This window comes from Oryzias latipes, chromosome 9, assembly GCF_053564925.1.
Source record: "Oryzias latipes strain Hd-rR chromosome 9, Olatipes_Hd-rR_3.1".
Classification (NCBI taxonomy): domain Eukaryota; kingdom Metazoa; phylum Chordata; class Actinopteri; order Beloniformes; family Adrianichthyidae; genus Oryzias; species Oryzias latipes.
Genome location: NC_136245.1, coordinates 16,693,597 through 16,709,883, shown reverse-complemented (window position 1 = coordinate 16,709,883; position 16,287 = coordinate 16,693,597). Strand labels below are relative to the sequence as shown.

The window sequence follows — 16,287 nt, the reverse complement described above, 5'->3', positions numbered from 1 at the left end:
TCATGAATGTAACGCCCTAATTGATTTTGGAGCTGAACACAGCCTTATAGATTCTAATCTCGTTAGTCAAATTACGGGTTGAAACCATAGTCACTCCTGTTAAGGCCGCCAGTTTGGGGGGTAAATTACTTTCTAAGATCACTCAACGTACGGAACCTATCCAGCTTATTTCGTCTGGTAATCACCGCGAGTACCATCAGTTCTTTGTCACCAACTCTCCTCAAACCCCGGTTATCTTAGGTTTTTCCTGGTTGCGTCAACATAACTCCCAAATAGACTGGTCTAAGTCTCGGGTTGTTAACTGGAGTACTTTTTGCATGGCTAATTGTTTACATTCTGCTCTTCCCTCCTCGGTCACTGTCAAATTCCCAGAACAGGAGGATGTTGATTTGTCTAAAGTTCTGTCTCGTTATCTTGATCTCAAAGCTGTGTTCAGTAAGTCAAAGGCCTGTGCTCTACCACCTCATAGGCCTTATGACTGCAGCATCGAACTCCTCAGTGGAGCCCCCCTTCCAAAAGGGAAGTTATTTAATCTATCTGGACCTGAGAAACTCTCCATGGAGAGTTACATTCAGGAAGCTCTCTCTCTCGGTCACATCCGCCCATCTTCATCACCTGTTGGAGCGGGGTTTTTCTTCGTTGAGAAAAAAAAATAAGACCCTCAGACCCTGTATTGACTACCGTGAGCTAAACCAGATAACTGTAAAGGATAAATACTCCCTTCCCCTTATGAACTCCGTCTTTGATTCCGTCCAGGGAGCCAATATTTTCTCAAAATTAGACCTTCGCAACGCATAGCATCTCGTCAGGGTTTGAAAGGGGGACGAGTGGAAGACCGCCTTTAATACCCCTCTCGGACATTATGAATACCTAGTCATGCCCTTTGGCCTCACTAACGCCCCTGCCATTTTTCAGCGTCTTGTTAACAACGTCCTGCGGGATTTTCTGAACCGTTTCGTTTTCATCTACCTGGATGATATTCTCATTTACTCCAACAACCCTGCTGAACATCGTCACCACTTCCGGCTTGTCCTCGAGCGTTTATTGGAAAACAAGCTTTTTGTTAAAGCCGAGAAATGTGAATTCCATGCTGATTCTGTAGCTTTTTTGGGTTACATTCTCGAGGCTGGCCAGATCAAACCAGACCCTTCAAAACTTCAAGCCGTTTCTGAATGGGAAATTCCCCAATCTCGCAAAAAGCTATAACAGTTTTTGGGTTTCGCCAACTTCTATAGGAGATTCATAAGGAATTACAGTAGTATCGCAGCCCCACTCACCCAACTTACTTCTGTCAAGGTCCCCTATGTTTGGAACCCAGCCGCCGACTCGGCTTTCCAAAACCTTAAAAAACTGTTTACTTCAGCTCCCATTCTCATACAACCCGATATTCACAAACAATTTATTGTTGAAGTTGATGCCTCAAACTCTGGGGTAGGAGCCGTATTATCCCAGCGTGAATCACCATCTGGCAAACCTAAACCCTGTGCCTTCTTTTCAAGAAAACTCAGCCCTGCAGAACGTAATTACGACGTCGGCAATAGAGAACTACTGGCCATCAAGCTTGCACTAGGGGAATTGAGACATTGGTTGGAGGGGGCAGAACAACCGTTTATTGTGTGGACTGACCATAAAAACCTGGCCTACCTACGTTCAGCCAAGAGACTCAACTCCAGACAGGCCCGTTGGTGTCTGTTTTTCGACAGATTTTGTTTTACCATCACCTATCGTCCAGGCAGCAAGAACGGAAAACCTGATGCCCTGTCTTGGAAATACAGCACCACTGACGGATTTGCTACACCACCCATCATTCCGGACTCTCTATTTGTGGGCAACCTCACGTGGGACATTGAAGCGAGAGTACAACAGGCCCAAGGTGAGAAACCTGATACTATTGACTGTCCACCTGGTACCCTGTTTGTTCCCGATAGACTCAGATCGGACGTCATCACCTGGGGCCACTCGTCTAAAATCGGGTGCCACAGTTGCGTTCGCGGCACCCTCCTGCTTTGAAAGCGTCGATTCTACTGGCCTTCCATGGAGGACGACGTACGCGAATACGTCGCTGCCTGTACCACCTGTGCCAGGGCCAAGTCATCCAACTCACCTCCTGCTGGTCATCTCCATCCTCCATCTACACCTAGTCGACCCTGGTCCCACATCGCCGTTGATTTCGTCACTGGACTGCCTCCTTCTCAGGGTTTTACGGTTGTTTTCACCATCATTGACCGTTTTTCTAAAGCTGCTCATTTCATCCCTCTCTCTCAACTGCCCACAGCCACCGAAACAGCCAATATCCTGATTAATCATGTTTTTCGTCATCATGGCATACCATCCGACATTGTTTCTGACCGAGGTCCACAATTCACATCCCAAGTCTGGAAGGCTTTTTGCTCCGCCCTCGGAGCCTCCATCAGCCTCTCGTCGGGGTATCATCCCCAATCTATCGGTCAGGGCGAAAGGGCCAATCAGGAGCTTGAGGCTTCCCTACGCTGTCTGGTGGCCCAGAACCAGGGGGACTGGTCGGATTTCCTCGTATGGGTGGAATACGCTCACAACAACCATCCTTCAGCAGCTACGGGTATGACACCTTTTGAGGCATCATTGGGCTATTCACCACCCTTGTTTCCCACCCAGGAGCTCGATCTGGCAGTGCCCTCCGTACAGCTCCATCTCCAGCGCTGCCAGGATGTTTGGCGCCAGGCTCGGGCTGCTCTCCTTCGTACTAAGGAGAGCAACTGCCAGGTCGCGAATCGCCACAGGGTGGTGAGTCCCTCTTACCAGCCAGGGCAACAGGTGTGGCTCTCATCTAAGAACATTCCTCTCCAAGCTACGTCCTGTAAGTTGGCTCCCCGCTACATTGGGCCCTTTACCATCGACCGTATCGTCAACCCCAACTGTGTCAGCCTCAAGTTACCTGCTGCCCTCAAGATCCATCCTTCGTTCCATGTGTCCCAAATCAAGCCCTTCCGCCAAAGCTCCCTTTGCCCGCCGTCTGCTTCCCCACCACCCGCCCGGCTCATCGATGGCGCCCCGGCCTTTACTGCTAGCCGAATTCTGGACGTACGGCGCCGGGGTCGCGGTTTTCTATATCTGGTGGATTGGGAGGGCTACGGCCCAGAGGAACGGTCGTGGGTATCTCGCTCCCTCATATTGGACCCCTCTCTCATCAACGACTTCCCCCTGGAGGCTGTCGTGGGTGGGGGGGGGGGGGGGTACTGTCACGGTGCCCCCGGCAAATCACTCCTCCTCATCAGCTCCACCACCTGATGCCTCCAGCTGCGCCTCCTCATCCTCATCAGCCGGCAGACTCTTAAGGAGACCACGGACCTGTAACCGACGCTAGTTCGTTGTACTCCTACGGTGCATCTCCTGGCCTCTCCTTGATTCTAGCCCTTGCCTGTCTCATGCTCTCAACTGATAGCTTTGTCTTTGCATTCACTCCAGGACCTCGCCTTCCTGTGGAACTTACCCGGTTACGGTTCATCTCTCGCCGTCTCACCCTGACGATCTCTGGCTCCATCTCGGATCACGCGGTTGCTGCCAGCAAGACCCTTCAACCACACCTTGGGCTACCTGGAAAGATTCTGGAACTCAACAATATCCTGACTATCTTATGAAACGTCATTATTACTCACCTCACTGCCTGCCGAGTCTCCTTCCGGGTTCCAGTACCTGAGTCGCTACGCCTACTAGCCATGACAGTGACAACGTGTTTTTTTTTTTTTTAATCATAGACAGAGAAGCCACAAAGGAATGTTTGAAAACAGCAAATTTAGGTTGTGTAGCTTAAGACAAACAGATTAAAGAGAAGGTGGCTCACAAAGCTTTTATTTATTTATTTAAATGCTGTTAAAAAAATAACAGTCTTTAGAGTTCTAGGGGAATCAATAGAGCCTTTTTGTGGTTAACGAATCATGTGACTTCTCTACAGGAAGTAATCTTTACTTCAACTGAAAAAAACTATAACTGACCAATCAAAAACACTTTTTATAAATAAATAACATGACATGACAACAAAATCAGATCATCTAGCTGTTTTGACACGAAACCATCTGTGGAGAAATAGATAATGAAAATGAACAAAAAGATTTAAAAAAAAGTCAAAGTTGGGCTTGTATGTATGAACTGATTTCATGAAATGTCTCCTAAATGTGCTGAGTCAGTGTTTGTAGTCCTCATTTTTGTTTACAGCACATAGTTAAAGCACAAGTTTAGACTAGATGGAGTATCCATAGTTTAAAGTCTGATGAAATGGAATAAAAGACAAAAGGGAATGATCTTCGGACCCCCATCTAAACACTCAGTGGGCGGGGTCAGCTGACAGAAAGCCTGAAGCTGATTGGTCTGGAGATGTGCTTCCTGTGCCAAGCCCACAACAAAGCAGGTATAAAGGGATTTCACATCAGTTAAGGGGCATCACAAGCATCAAAATCTACCAGATTCTTCTTGCTGCACCTGTTCCAGGTAAGCTGAACTTGAATATCTATGGACAGATGTTGGGATGAGCATCAAGAAGAACCTCATCAAGTTAAAATAATTTCCTCTGGAGCTTTGTTCGAATATTTGTAATTCAATGTTTGTGTTCCATCAGTGAGATGAAGACCCAAAAGCCTCTTCACGTGGCCACTCCAGTGAGGCAGAGCCTCGCTCTGACCAAGCTGGCTGGGACCTCTGTGTATATCAAGCTGGAGTCCTCTCAGCCAACAGGATCCTTCAAGATCAGAGGCATTGGTCACTTTTGCAAAACTGTGAGTGGAGCTCCGTTTTTGAAAGATCATGCTGGTTGGGACCTGTGCTGACTGTTTCTCTTGGCTGTCCTTGTAGTGGGCGGAGCGAGGATGTGAGCGATTTGTCTGCTCTTCGGGTAATATGTTGAAAAAATAAAAACAATTAACACGGTTGCTTGGCCGTGCTGGGTTGTGCATATGTGTAACTTCAGAACATGGGCATCAACAGGAGGAAATGCAGGTATGGCAGCTGCTTACTCGGCACGCCAACTTGGGGTCCCTGCTACCATAGTAGTTCCAAGTGTCACACCAGACTCAACTGTGGAGAGGCTGAAGGACGAAGGAGCAACGGTTATTATTAGTGGAAAGGTTAATAACTCCTTTTATTAGAAAATTGGTAACATTTACGGTAAACAGAAAAAGATATTACCTTCCCCTCTAATCAAGGAAAAAAATCAAATCTTAAATTTTGATCAATTGAAAACTTTTCTTTTTAGGATATGAATGAAAGTATTGACTTTGGAATGCAACTTGTAGCAAACAACCCAGGTTGGATCTTCATCTCCCCCTTTGATGACCCTCTCATCTGGTAAGACCATCTGCTGACATAAATGAGCACAAGTCCTCAGAGAAGCCTAATCAGCTACTATCGGTTGTAACTTCTTTTGTTATCCAGTTTGGATCTATATATAGACTATTGTAGAGGTGAGATGGCAGATAAGTTATCAGCGAGGTAACGGAGGTGACAAAGTGTCAGACATAAATACATGCATTCCCTGCTGTGAAAATGATCCTGGGAAAACTCCTGATGTAGCACGACAACCCTATGGAGTGAATTTGGATTGGTTTTTGCCCAGGGAAGGCCACTCGTCTCTGGTGATGGAATTGGCGGTTGACCTCGAGGAGAAGCCTGGGGCAATCGTCGTGTCAGTGGGAGGCGGAGGTCTGCTGAATGGAGTGGTGGAGGGGCTGCGTCGCGTCAACTGGGCTGATGTCCCCATTGTAGCCGTAGAAACATATGGAGCACACTCCCTCAATGCTGCCATGAAGGCTGGGAAACCTGTGACCTTACCTGCGATTACAAGGTACTGAACACAACCTTAAGAAAACCTGCACTTGTTCACGTGGGGATGACCTCTGCTCTGCTCTGCAGTGTTGCCACCACGCTGGGTATTTTCAGGGTGTCTGCACAGACTATGAAACTGGTGGGCGAGCACACAGTCTTCTCTGAGGTCGTCTCAGACCAAGAGGCTGTGAGAGCCGTAGATCACTTTGTAGGTAAGTAGGTACAGCTTTAGATCAGTAAAAAAACTGAAATGTCACATCTGATCTCTGCAAGTGAACTTTTTTCTGCAGATGATGAGAAGATCCTGGTGGAGCCGGCCTGCGGTGCTGCCCTGTCAGCCGTGTACAGCCACATCATCAGAAAGCTGCAGAGCGAGGGCAAGCTGGCGGAGGAGCTGGGTCCAGTGGTGGTTGTGGTGTGCGGCGGCAACAACATCAGCATGGAAGTGTTGAGCAAGCTGAAGAAAAAACTTGGAATGATGTAACTGGATCTTTCCGACCCTTTTTTCCTCTCTCTATTGATGTGCTCCGGAGATTATTCTGAACCCAACTCAGTATATGCACTGACACCGATGAACACTGCTAGAAAAATGTTTTATTTAAAAAATAATGTGGAAAAAGAAGAGTGATGGTAAATTAAGTTGGTATGAATCTGAGAAATGTCAAATTAAACCAGTTGATTTTGTATTTTGTTTTTGATCTTAATCAGCCAGCTTAGTAAAAATGCTATATCAGTGATTTCCAGTTTTCATATTTTCTGCATTTAAAAATATCAATAAATTATAGTTGTCTTCCTTTAATTATGGCCTCTTTGTTTTGTCTGCCTATATGCTTATAATGAAGACACATTACACAGTGTGAATAAAGTCCTTTTAGGTCAGCTGTATATTTATCAGGTTAGACCTATATCTTTGCACAAAGCCAGAAAAAAACCCCGAGAAGCTTAACAAATTAATTTCCTTTTTGAAATGATTCAAAACAAACTCTAAAACAGGGCTCTTATTTTAAAATGACACAATCATAATCCAGAGAAGAGAAATAGCTTAAAGCCTTTGATTCAGCACTATTGCATAGCAAAATAATTGAGCAGAGGTGTCTTTTAATCCTAATTTGAAAGTGTTTAACCATCAACATGTATCGTTGTGTGTTCCAAGTTACTCAAATTACCACTGTGACCAGAATCTTGTTAGATTTGTGTGTTAAGGTATTAAGATGGCCCACATCATTTCCCAGCACTACTCATCCTGTTTCTAATTGATAGAAGGAGGGAATCGTTTTAACTGAGCAAAGAGTCTGATGTCAGACACAGAGGATTTTTGCAGGTTCTAAGCTGGTTCTTCCAAAACTGACGAGTCAACCTGCTGGAGAGAGACCATCTACTGATGCTTCAGGTTCTGTTTTTGAATCTTTGACTCACTCTCTACAGAACTGGGATAACGGGGCATCAACAATAAAGCTTGTATGGCATCATTCATTAAAAACAAGTCTCTTTTGTTTACCTCATGAGCTGGTATTTATGCCTGTCCACTGCACATTGCTTTCCACTGACTAGTGTACATAAAGGAACTGAAGTAATGGAAGAGCACAATGGATTTAGCCAGAACCCGTCTGTCCCAGCACCAGCTGCTCTCTGGTTTACCATCAGGGGTGTGGCTCTCTGGTTTACCGTCAGCGGTGACGTAATCAAAGCAGGGTATTACGTAAAAACGCACAAAGAGCGCTCATAATGATGCATGAACTTGGCAACCAAGGAGCCAAGAGAGTGGTTTCCAAGAACAGGAAAAAAAACGGATCCACGTTTTAGGAGGGAAAACACAGAAAGAGGAGGAGACATGATCATCCAAACCATGTTTGTACATGAAGACATTTCTTTATTATGACACAAATCTTGAATGCCATTTCAGTTTTTTTCTTTTACATCTGTATAATTCATTTTAGATATGTTACGCTTCTGGTGTGCAGAGGAAAGACAATAAAAGAAGTTAAGTTAATGCAACCATAAATAACTGTAATAAATATCAAGTAAATATACAGCACATATTTTATCGCAACACCTCTTTTGTATGGAATATGTCCATTTTATAACATACCATTCCCCTCCTATGAAGGTGAGGGGGACTCAAAGAGAGAGCATCCATGATAGCAGCGCCTTATCACCCTTGAAAAAGAAGAAAAGAAAAAAAAATCGGAACCAAAAAGCAAAACTCACAAGCAGATTCTACAATCCACTCTGCAGAATTTTGTTGATTCAGCTGTCAATTCAAGTAAAATGCTGATGTCACTCACAAAAAAACCCAATTTTTTTGTCGTTTTGTTTTTCTGTTAACAATGAGCATAATAAATCAAGATGAAATTTAAAAAATATACTGCCATCATAAATAACTTAAGTCTATTTACAGGCTACAGAATTAATGATGGATAGCATGAAAAAGACAGTTTCTGAAAGAAAAGGCAGGAGTAGGGATAACCTGCCTCCTCTCCTCATTGTACGTCTTCACTGTGATGTTTCTTGGTGAGGGGGGCAGTCAGGCTTGTTGCACATTAAGTAGCACACACGCGCGCACACACACACACAAATTAAATGTAAGAGCAGCTCATGAAATCCCCTTCAAACACCAGACAGGTTTGATGAACCTGAAAACCCCTCCTATGCTGCCACACCAACTCATATTACAGAAAAGATTCAATAAAACTAACAAATTAATGATTTTTTTTTTTTACATGACTTTAATACCCTCTCTTTGACACCCCTGATAAAATGTCGTTTTAGGCATAAGTTATTTGTCCATTAACAGGATGTGTTTTCAAACAGGCTGTAAAACGACATATTGTCCTGTACAGCATTTTTTTTTTTTGTTCGGAGCTGCTCAAAAACAGGCGCAGCCACACGTTTCCTCTTTTTCTGGAAGAAATTGTACCTCACTACCCAATGTCAGGTTATGTGATGACAATCATTTTGCTTTTTCATCTCACATACAGCCAGGATAACCATCTCAGTAAAGACCCTTGCAGCAAAGGCATGGATAAAGAAAAAAAACTGTGACAGTTGCTTTCACTTCAGTCTTCACATTCAGTGCAAACTGGCATCAATCTCTGCAGAAAAGTCAGTGCTGATCTAGATCATCTTCCCTGAATTCTCTATTCATGGAATTCAAATTTTGGTTTAGATGCAATAAAAATCTGTGGAGAAATAACAAACAATATATTTTATAACTCAGGCTTGTTGGTGCAGCAGAGCCAGAGGTTTTAAAGGGGAGGAGTCAAAAGTAAGATATACGCGGGAATGATGGGTCATCAGCTCTTCTTAACCACTCAGAGGGTCCTCGCGGTAGTGGATGGCATAGCGTAGCTTCTCCAGCATCACATCCAGAGAGGTGTACTGGGGCAGTTTGACCATGAACATGCAGGTCTCCACGCGAATGTAGCGCGAGTCTGACTGACCTGAAGAGGGGAGGAATCATGAGAAAAAAAAACACAACACACACACAAATGTTTACCACAGAAACTGCTTGAAACAGCTAAGGGCCAAGAAAAATGCGGTGTTACACTTCTTTGTGACCACACTAATCTCATCTTCAGTAAAATATAATTGATTCTGAAAGTGTCACGAGGGGAATGGGAAGTACCCAGGCGCAGAGAGGAGAGGAGGCAGGAGGATGCAGGGAATAGGGTTTAATAACATAAACTAAAGACAAAAACAAAACCACTGCATACGGCAGGCTAGAATCTCGAAACACTACAAAAGCACTCAGCTCGAAAAACCGGGGAAGAATACAATATGGACCAGCACAGGAGGAAGGGAAAGACAGCACTTAAATACATACAAGGCAACAAGACACAGGTGGAAACACTCAGGACTGATGGGGCAAGGTAAAAGTCGAAACAACAACAAAACAGGAAATACTACAAAATAAAACAGGAAATCAAGGAACAAAACACAAAGTGACTGAAACCGTAACAGAAAGCTCAGATTCCATTTCTGCAGAAGCAGCCAAGATCACACAGAAATCTAACATTGTCCACTCTGTGCATTAGAATTTACAAAAACAGCTGCAAACTTCATCAAATAACACAAAACATATGATAAGAAGGGTGTAGAGTCACACCATCCACTTTTTCACAATGAATGAGTAGTTTTCAGTGCTGATACAGGGAGTGTGACACAGTCGGAGTCCCTGAAGTCAGTTCAGATCACTTAGGCCTCCAGGAGGAAACCCTGCAGGTTCATGTGTAAGTCAACATATTCTTATCTTCTGCTGTAGAAAAGCATCTAAATCCTGTTTAGAGGCAAAGTTCTTAAAGGGCCTATAGCATACAAAATCAACTTTTTGAGCTTTTAAGTGTATTAAAAGGCTCATTAATCACAAAAAACAACCCCAAAGTGGTATTTTGATCCATTCACACTTTTCTGACTATTCCTCTAAAAAGCTGCGCTCTGAGCACCAGCGCCCTCCCAATCCAGGAAAACGAGTGGGTTCTCACGGTTGACGTATTCCAGTGAGGAACAGCCCCCTCCAGGAAGAGTCTGCGCTGCCAGCCGAGCCTCTACGCTCCACACACACAAACATCCTTTAGATCGGCTAAACTGCTTTCCTTTCATGTGCACGATGTGCACATCGATCTCTGCTAAAGTTCCAATGTTGTTTGTTTCCATGAGTGAAACGCAGACACACTGCCGAAGCCGGCTCTAGGTTGAGGTCATGAAATGTGCGGTGCCCACATGGGGTGAAAGGCGGTGCCAGAGAGGTTGAGTCGTCTTACTTCCGGGTTGGAAAAGAACTCAGGAAAATTAATATATTATCATATACACAGATATTTATTACTACAAGAGGCTTAAGAATAGCATAATATAGGCCCTTTAAAGAGTATAATTGCATTGCTATGGGTTGATGTCTTTTTGAATTGGATTTTACACCAATGTTGTTCATGTTTAATATAAAAAGGAGAAAAATGATGAAGGCCCACTAAAGCCATAATGATAGAAAATGCTTTGTTTGACTCTATTGCATTTTCAGGAGGATCTTATTTAACCGAGGGTTTATTTTCTTTTGAAAGGAACCTGTATGTGCTACTATAAAAAATAAAATATGTTCAAATTATAAACGCATAAATATATATCCTCCTGAGAACCAGGCCAAAAATGCTATGACCTCTACAGACTCAGTTTTATTTTCCCTAGGAAACCAAACTTCCCAATATCCCACCCAAAAACATGAGATACCACTGAGAAGGCCAGAATCTTTCTATTGAAGCACATCATGTCTTAGTAGATAACTTCATATGAGTCAAAGGACACAATCCAACAACAAATGTCTCCTGCAGAAGACTTATATGAATGGGCTGGTTGTTGGGCGGATAAGACTTTTTATTCAATTATTGTAAATCTACATTTTATAAGTGAATAGTTTAATGGCTACAAAGATATAAATAAAGTTTATTTTTATAAACATAAAGGTGGGACTTGGTGGCTGTCACTGCCTTTAATCAGCAAAAAACTGAACTAAATGGCTCTTTTAGTGACCCCTGACCTAGACTAAACAAGCGTGGACATAAAAAGCAAGAACCTCTTCAAAACTGATATTTAGGGAATCTTTTTTTGTGTGGATTTAGGGGTTTCTACAAAGACAAAGAAAGCAAAAAGCAATAACTTCCTTAAAAACAGAACAAGGAGAAAAAAGAGGAAAACTTGCAGCCTCCATGCTGGATGTTCCAGTTTTCTGCACTCATAATAAGTGCAAACAAATGAAACCCCATTTATTCCAACAAAAGCCAAAGTTAGAAACATTTTTAAATACCTAATCTCCAAGTTTCATTATTACAGCTGCCCAGCACTGAAAGGACAGCAATTATGATCCACGCCTGCATTTTTTCATTACAGTCGCGTTTTAAAAGAAAATGTTAATCGAAAACTAAAGAATAAATTGTTGTGTGTGCCTAAAGCTGCCATCTCCACTCCTTTCATCATTTTTATTTGTACCACAGTCTGCATTTGGTAAATCTGAGTTTTCAAATGTTAGGAGCTAAATTTGTATGTGGAGCTAAACGTGGGAAAGCTGGAAGAGGAGAAAAGATCTGGAGAAATTACCTGCTGCCCCATCAGGAGGAGCGATCTTCATGGGGTAGGGGGGAACATGGGCTGTGTCTGGGCCACCGTCCCTGCAGGGGCAGGTGAATGGGATTCGCTCCTGGTTGCATGCAAACTTGATGAACTTGCAGAGCTCTTCCTGAGTGAACATCTCCAAGGCGGTCCAAAAAAACTCAATGTGCTGGTCGGTCTCCATCAGACCCACTTGATACATGGTGTGAGCCTGATGATGAAAGGATCAAAAAGTCAAACTTTGATGACAAAACAAAGCCTCTTTGATAGCCGTCTTACTTGCTCTGCTACTAGGAGTTTTTTTTTAAACGTTTTTGTAAAATGAAACTAAATGGAGGGAGCGACTTGGGAATTTAATGACACTTCACCTTGAGGAACTTCAGGTTGATGTAAGGCAAGCCGCAGGTGCGTAGCTCTATCTCCAGCGGGCTGAGCATGGTGAGCAGCTGCAGGGGGATGATGGAACCAAGTCCTGCCCGCACCGCCGTCATGCACTCCAGATTCTGCAGCTCTCTGAGACGGAGGCTCTTCACCGCCCGTGCATACACATCCTTGTTCTCCCAGCTTAACAAGCAAAAATAAACACGCACACTTGAGATCTATTACCTCCAGTATCCGTAAAATGCATTCTGTAGTAGGATTAGGTCAACGGAAACATCCTGTTATTCGTCTACCTGACAGTGAAGCTCCGCCCTCCCTGACAAAGCTCCACCTCTTCACCTGTCATGGTGTAGTAGGTAAACGTGCAGCAGGGTCTGCTCGGGGACTCTGGGCTTTCCCCCGAATGGTGCTGGGAGGAGATTTCAGCACACAGAGCTTCCAGCTCACTTTCATCTGCCACCTGGAAAATAAGGAGAAGAATGTTCAGAATAGTTCATGAGTGCCAGACTGGTACCAGAACAGTTAGATCCTGAGACTCAAAACTAAAATTTTCAAACTTCTTGACATAGTTGTAAGTGAGAACATCAGCTTCCTGCAAATCCTGCTCTGGGTCGAGAGGCTCGCCCACCAGGCCCTTCCAGAAGGAACCCAGCAAGTCCAAAGGAAGGGGCACATCCGCGCGGATGGCGATGCCAAGCAGCTGACCGAAGAAGTGCAACAGCTGTTCCTCTGCATAGCTGATAGGGCAAGGAGTCAAGATGGATTTCCCCTAAAAGCAGCACAAAATATATTTTAATGAGCTGGTTATATTGGTAAGTTTTATCAAGAAACTGTTATCAGTCAGCTACAAGTGACAACTTTTATTTAAAAAAAATGCTTTGACATTACAAAGAGAAGAAAAAATGTGCTAAGAGGTAAGAAAAAAAAAGTCCTTGCAGCAGCAGGCCACAAAGAAGACAATACGTCTCAGTAACAAAAACCACATGGTTCCAAGGAGAACATCGTGTTTCACCTTGTTCCGGTTGGCTGAAGCACTGGGACAGGGGAGCAGCAGGGAGAGCGCAGAGCTCTGCAACTCCTTACACACCTGCCACAGGAAGTGCCTGAAAGAGCCACCTGTGCACACACATCAGCAACAGATTTAGAAGAAAAAAACATGATTCCATGAACGGTCTAGGATACAGACATAAGGACTTCTAACTTGTGCCATGAACTTCTTCTCCTGTGAAGCGAATATTGAAGGCATAGGTTGAGTCTCCTCCGCTGGCCAGCTTTACACAAAGCTGGGATGACGGCACGCAAGATAACTGACGTGCTGCCTGGCAGAAATAGGTGTTTTCTGATGATCTGATCTCACCTGCGGGTTCAAAACCACAATACATCACAAAAGCGTTAACTTAAGTCTGTTTCAATGGACGTTCAAGTAAAAAACGAACAAACATGAAGACGTGAGAGGAACACATACCACCAACAATCTCAAGAGGGTCCAGAGTAATTTCTGGAGCTGCATGGTCAGCTGTTTGCTGCACCGTAGCATTCAATACTCTGTTCATCACAGTGACTTTAGTGTCGTAGAAGATCAAACCTGGTTTCAGGGAACAGGGCAGATGTGAATTTCATAAAGTCCAGGAATGAGTGAAATCCTTTCACACATGCAGATATTTTTCTCACCTTTAGCCTCACACAGCAGAGCGGCAATGCTGTTCTGATATGTGTGTGTCTGTCTTAGCTCCACTAGAGGGAGAAAGAAACTCTCCAGGGTGTTGTTGAGCGACTGCAGCAAAGCAAAGCGCAGGCGCAAGCTCTCCACAGGCACGTCTGCAACAAACAAATGCAAACAAAACACCAAAACTTAAAAAGGACTGAACCAATAAGAACCTGAACCAGTTTCTCCAGTTTCTACACTCTACAAAACAAAAGACACATTCAGAATGGATTCCTGCAAATCCAACTCTGTCGTAAAAAGAAGAGCTGGATTCAGTCATTTCCTTTTTTCTGTTGTACAATCTTTCTTTCTTTTTGTCATGATGGCTGGCACTTACTGAGCAGACAGGCCACACGGGGATCAGCAGCATCACTGGGGTCCAGGTACACTTCATGGGGGTGCAGTCTGGCTGGCGTGATAGCCAGGTGTCGGCACAGTCTGTTGATGTACTGCACCAACGCCACATCCATCACCAAGCTCCACTTTCGAGAGGCCTTCTGGGCGTGACGAGTATCAATACAAGTGCATCTGAAAATAGAGAGGGATACTTCTAAAGACAGAGCCCAAGTCAAACCAAAAAGGAAAAATTGAGGATATGCACTATTAAAGACCATAAAAAGCATTTGAGAAGATAAAAAATGACACAAGTGTGTATAAATGAGTGGTGTAATTCTGGTTTAGCAGTAAAACAACATTTTCTTTTAATTAAACAGAGTCTAAATACTCCATCACCACCTAGAGTCACACAAGTGCCTTCCACAAGTGCTTTGCGTCTACCTTTGGGTTCTTTGATGAGATGGCTAACACCGAGCCTATGGCACACATGATGAAACGCTTGGTTTCCAGGATTGCACCACTGATGAATGTAATCACTGGAGCAGGTCCAGATCAAGTGGTTCAGTGCATCATAACAGGCTCCTTTAAACATGAATTTAGAAAAAAAAAGCATGATTTAACTGTAATAGCATATTTTTTTTAATGGATTCTTGTTATTAAAGACAAATCTGAGCGCACCAAGTCCTGCCACCTGGGCTCCTCTGCCCAGAGAACTGCCAGGAGCATCGATGAGGTCTGCACGGCTGCTGAACTGACCGTCGGCCAGGTGAAAGACCAGGCTGGAAGCCAAAACTCAAGAAAAGACAACAGTTAATCACAAAGGAAACCAGTTTACAAAGCTGTTAGGTCATTTTAGCTTCCTTTAACCAAAACACGTAAAAGCAGTTTCAGATTTCTGTTTTACTTTCTTTTATCAGAGCAAGGAGCAGGCATCTCTGAGAGAGCTTACTTTTCAGTGAGGACAGGCTGCTGGTACCTCCAAACAGGGAGCGGGTGGCAGAACTCCCAGAGACACCCGGAGGTGAGACCAGCATTACTAGATAAGTTCCACACACATACATTGGGGTTTTCCTCAGAGTCTTCAGAGGAAGTCCACAGCTAGTGTTGACAGCTATTAGAACACAAAAAAGAAAAGAAAATTTCACAAAAAAATATAGTAAAAGTAATTGAAAAAAAAGGTTTTGTCATGTTCATGTGGCGCTGATTTTGTTGTTCGAGGACAGCTGGAGCCCCATCAACAGCTGAAGCAGGTTTCGCCATGCTAAACGTTTGCTGGTTGCACCAACACGCATCTTTTGGAGAAACACAGCCATGGATCCGTCCTTTTATTACTGTACTATCTTGGATGTAAATATGTGGGAATTACATCAGCCTTTATTTTGTCTGGACATCACTGGAAACACAAATTCATTTAATGGTTTCGTTTCTCAGGTCTGCGTAGCAGCACCTCCGCCTTTGGCGGTCCGGGGGAAAGTTTCGACGAACCGCGGTGCGTCCGAAGCAGGACCGCAGAAGGCCGAAATACTGCTACGTTGTCCCGAGAAGCTGTGTACAATCATCAGGGGAGCACAAACGTCACAAAGCCCTCTCCCCTGCCGCTGACACAAAGCTCCACTGCTCCTGGTGTGTCTGTGCCTCTTAGCAGCCGGACACACGGAGAAAGCACTGACGTCATCGCCCCGCCTCCCCTCTGGAAATGCTTAGTGGAATTGAATTATGAGACACTTTTCGCAGGGTGGATGTGACAACGCAAATGTAATCCCCTCTTTGCATTTTCATTTTAATTATGAAACAGAATAAGCGGTTTTTAAGTATCAAATGAAAAAGCATTTTGAAGTATTGCTTTTTCATTTTAGTTTTGAGTCATTTGATGCAGTGACATTTTGAAAATTAAAAGGCATTTCTTTTAATTCATTCTAATTGTCAAATTAGACCTTTATAAACGAATTTTGAATGAAGTTTACCAAATAAATCAT

At 43.8% G+C, this 16,287-nt stretch overlaps 3 protein-coding genes across 3 annotated transcripts in view; 1 reads left to right on the top strand and 2 right to left on the bottom strand.

The window, feature by feature from the left end:
* The first annotated feature begins 4,348 nt into the window (after positions 1-4,348).
* On the top strand, positions 4,349-6,592 carry LOC101173474 (L-serine dehydratase/L-threonine deaminase-like). Its single transcript, XM_004072499.5, has 8 exons — positions 4,349-4,464; positions 4,592-4,748; positions 4,825-4,864; positions 4,957-5,096; positions 5,225-5,316; positions 5,585-5,812; positions 5,881-6,005; positions 6,084-6,592. Exons 2-8 carry the CDS (start codon positions 4,596-4,598, stop codon positions 6,275-6,277), a joined length of 972 nt encoding a protein of 323 aa, XP_004072547.2. The 5' UTR covers positions 4,349-4,464; positions 4,592-4,595; the 3' UTR covers positions 6,278-6,592.
* A 1,050-nt stretch (positions 6,593-7,642) lies between these two features.
* Positions 7,643-16,287, bottom strand: part of hectd4 (HECT domain E3 ubiquitin protein ligase 4) — a 69,540-nt gene continuing 60,895 nt past the window's right edge. Inside the window, exons 73-76 of the mRNA XM_078952777.1 lie at positions 12,564-12,730; positions 12,258-12,453; positions 11,878-12,100; positions 7,643-9,233 (exon numbers count right to left, since the gene is read on the bottom strand). Coding sequence (XP_078808903.1) covers positions 9,097-9,233; positions 11,878-12,100; positions 12,258-12,453; positions 12,564-12,730 — 723 coding nt within the window. The 3' untranslated portion in view covers positions 7,643-9,096. The remainder of the gene's footprint in view (positions 9,234-11,877; positions 12,101-12,257; positions 12,454-12,563; positions 12,731-16,287) is intronic.
* Positions 12,764-14,887, bottom strand: LOC110015630 (putative E3 ubiquitin-protein ligase HECTD4). The gene is made up of 7 exons (XM_023958577.2): positions 14,753-14,887; positions 14,313-14,503; positions 13,942-14,088; positions 13,736-13,855; positions 13,472-13,627; positions 13,283-13,386; positions 12,764-13,039 (listed from the first exon to the last, which is right to left on the bottom strand). Exons 2-7 carry the CDS (start codon positions 14,443-14,445, stop codon positions 12,764-12,766), a joined length of 936 nt encoding a protein of 311 aa, XP_023814345.2. The 5' UTR covers positions 14,446-14,503; positions 14,753-14,887.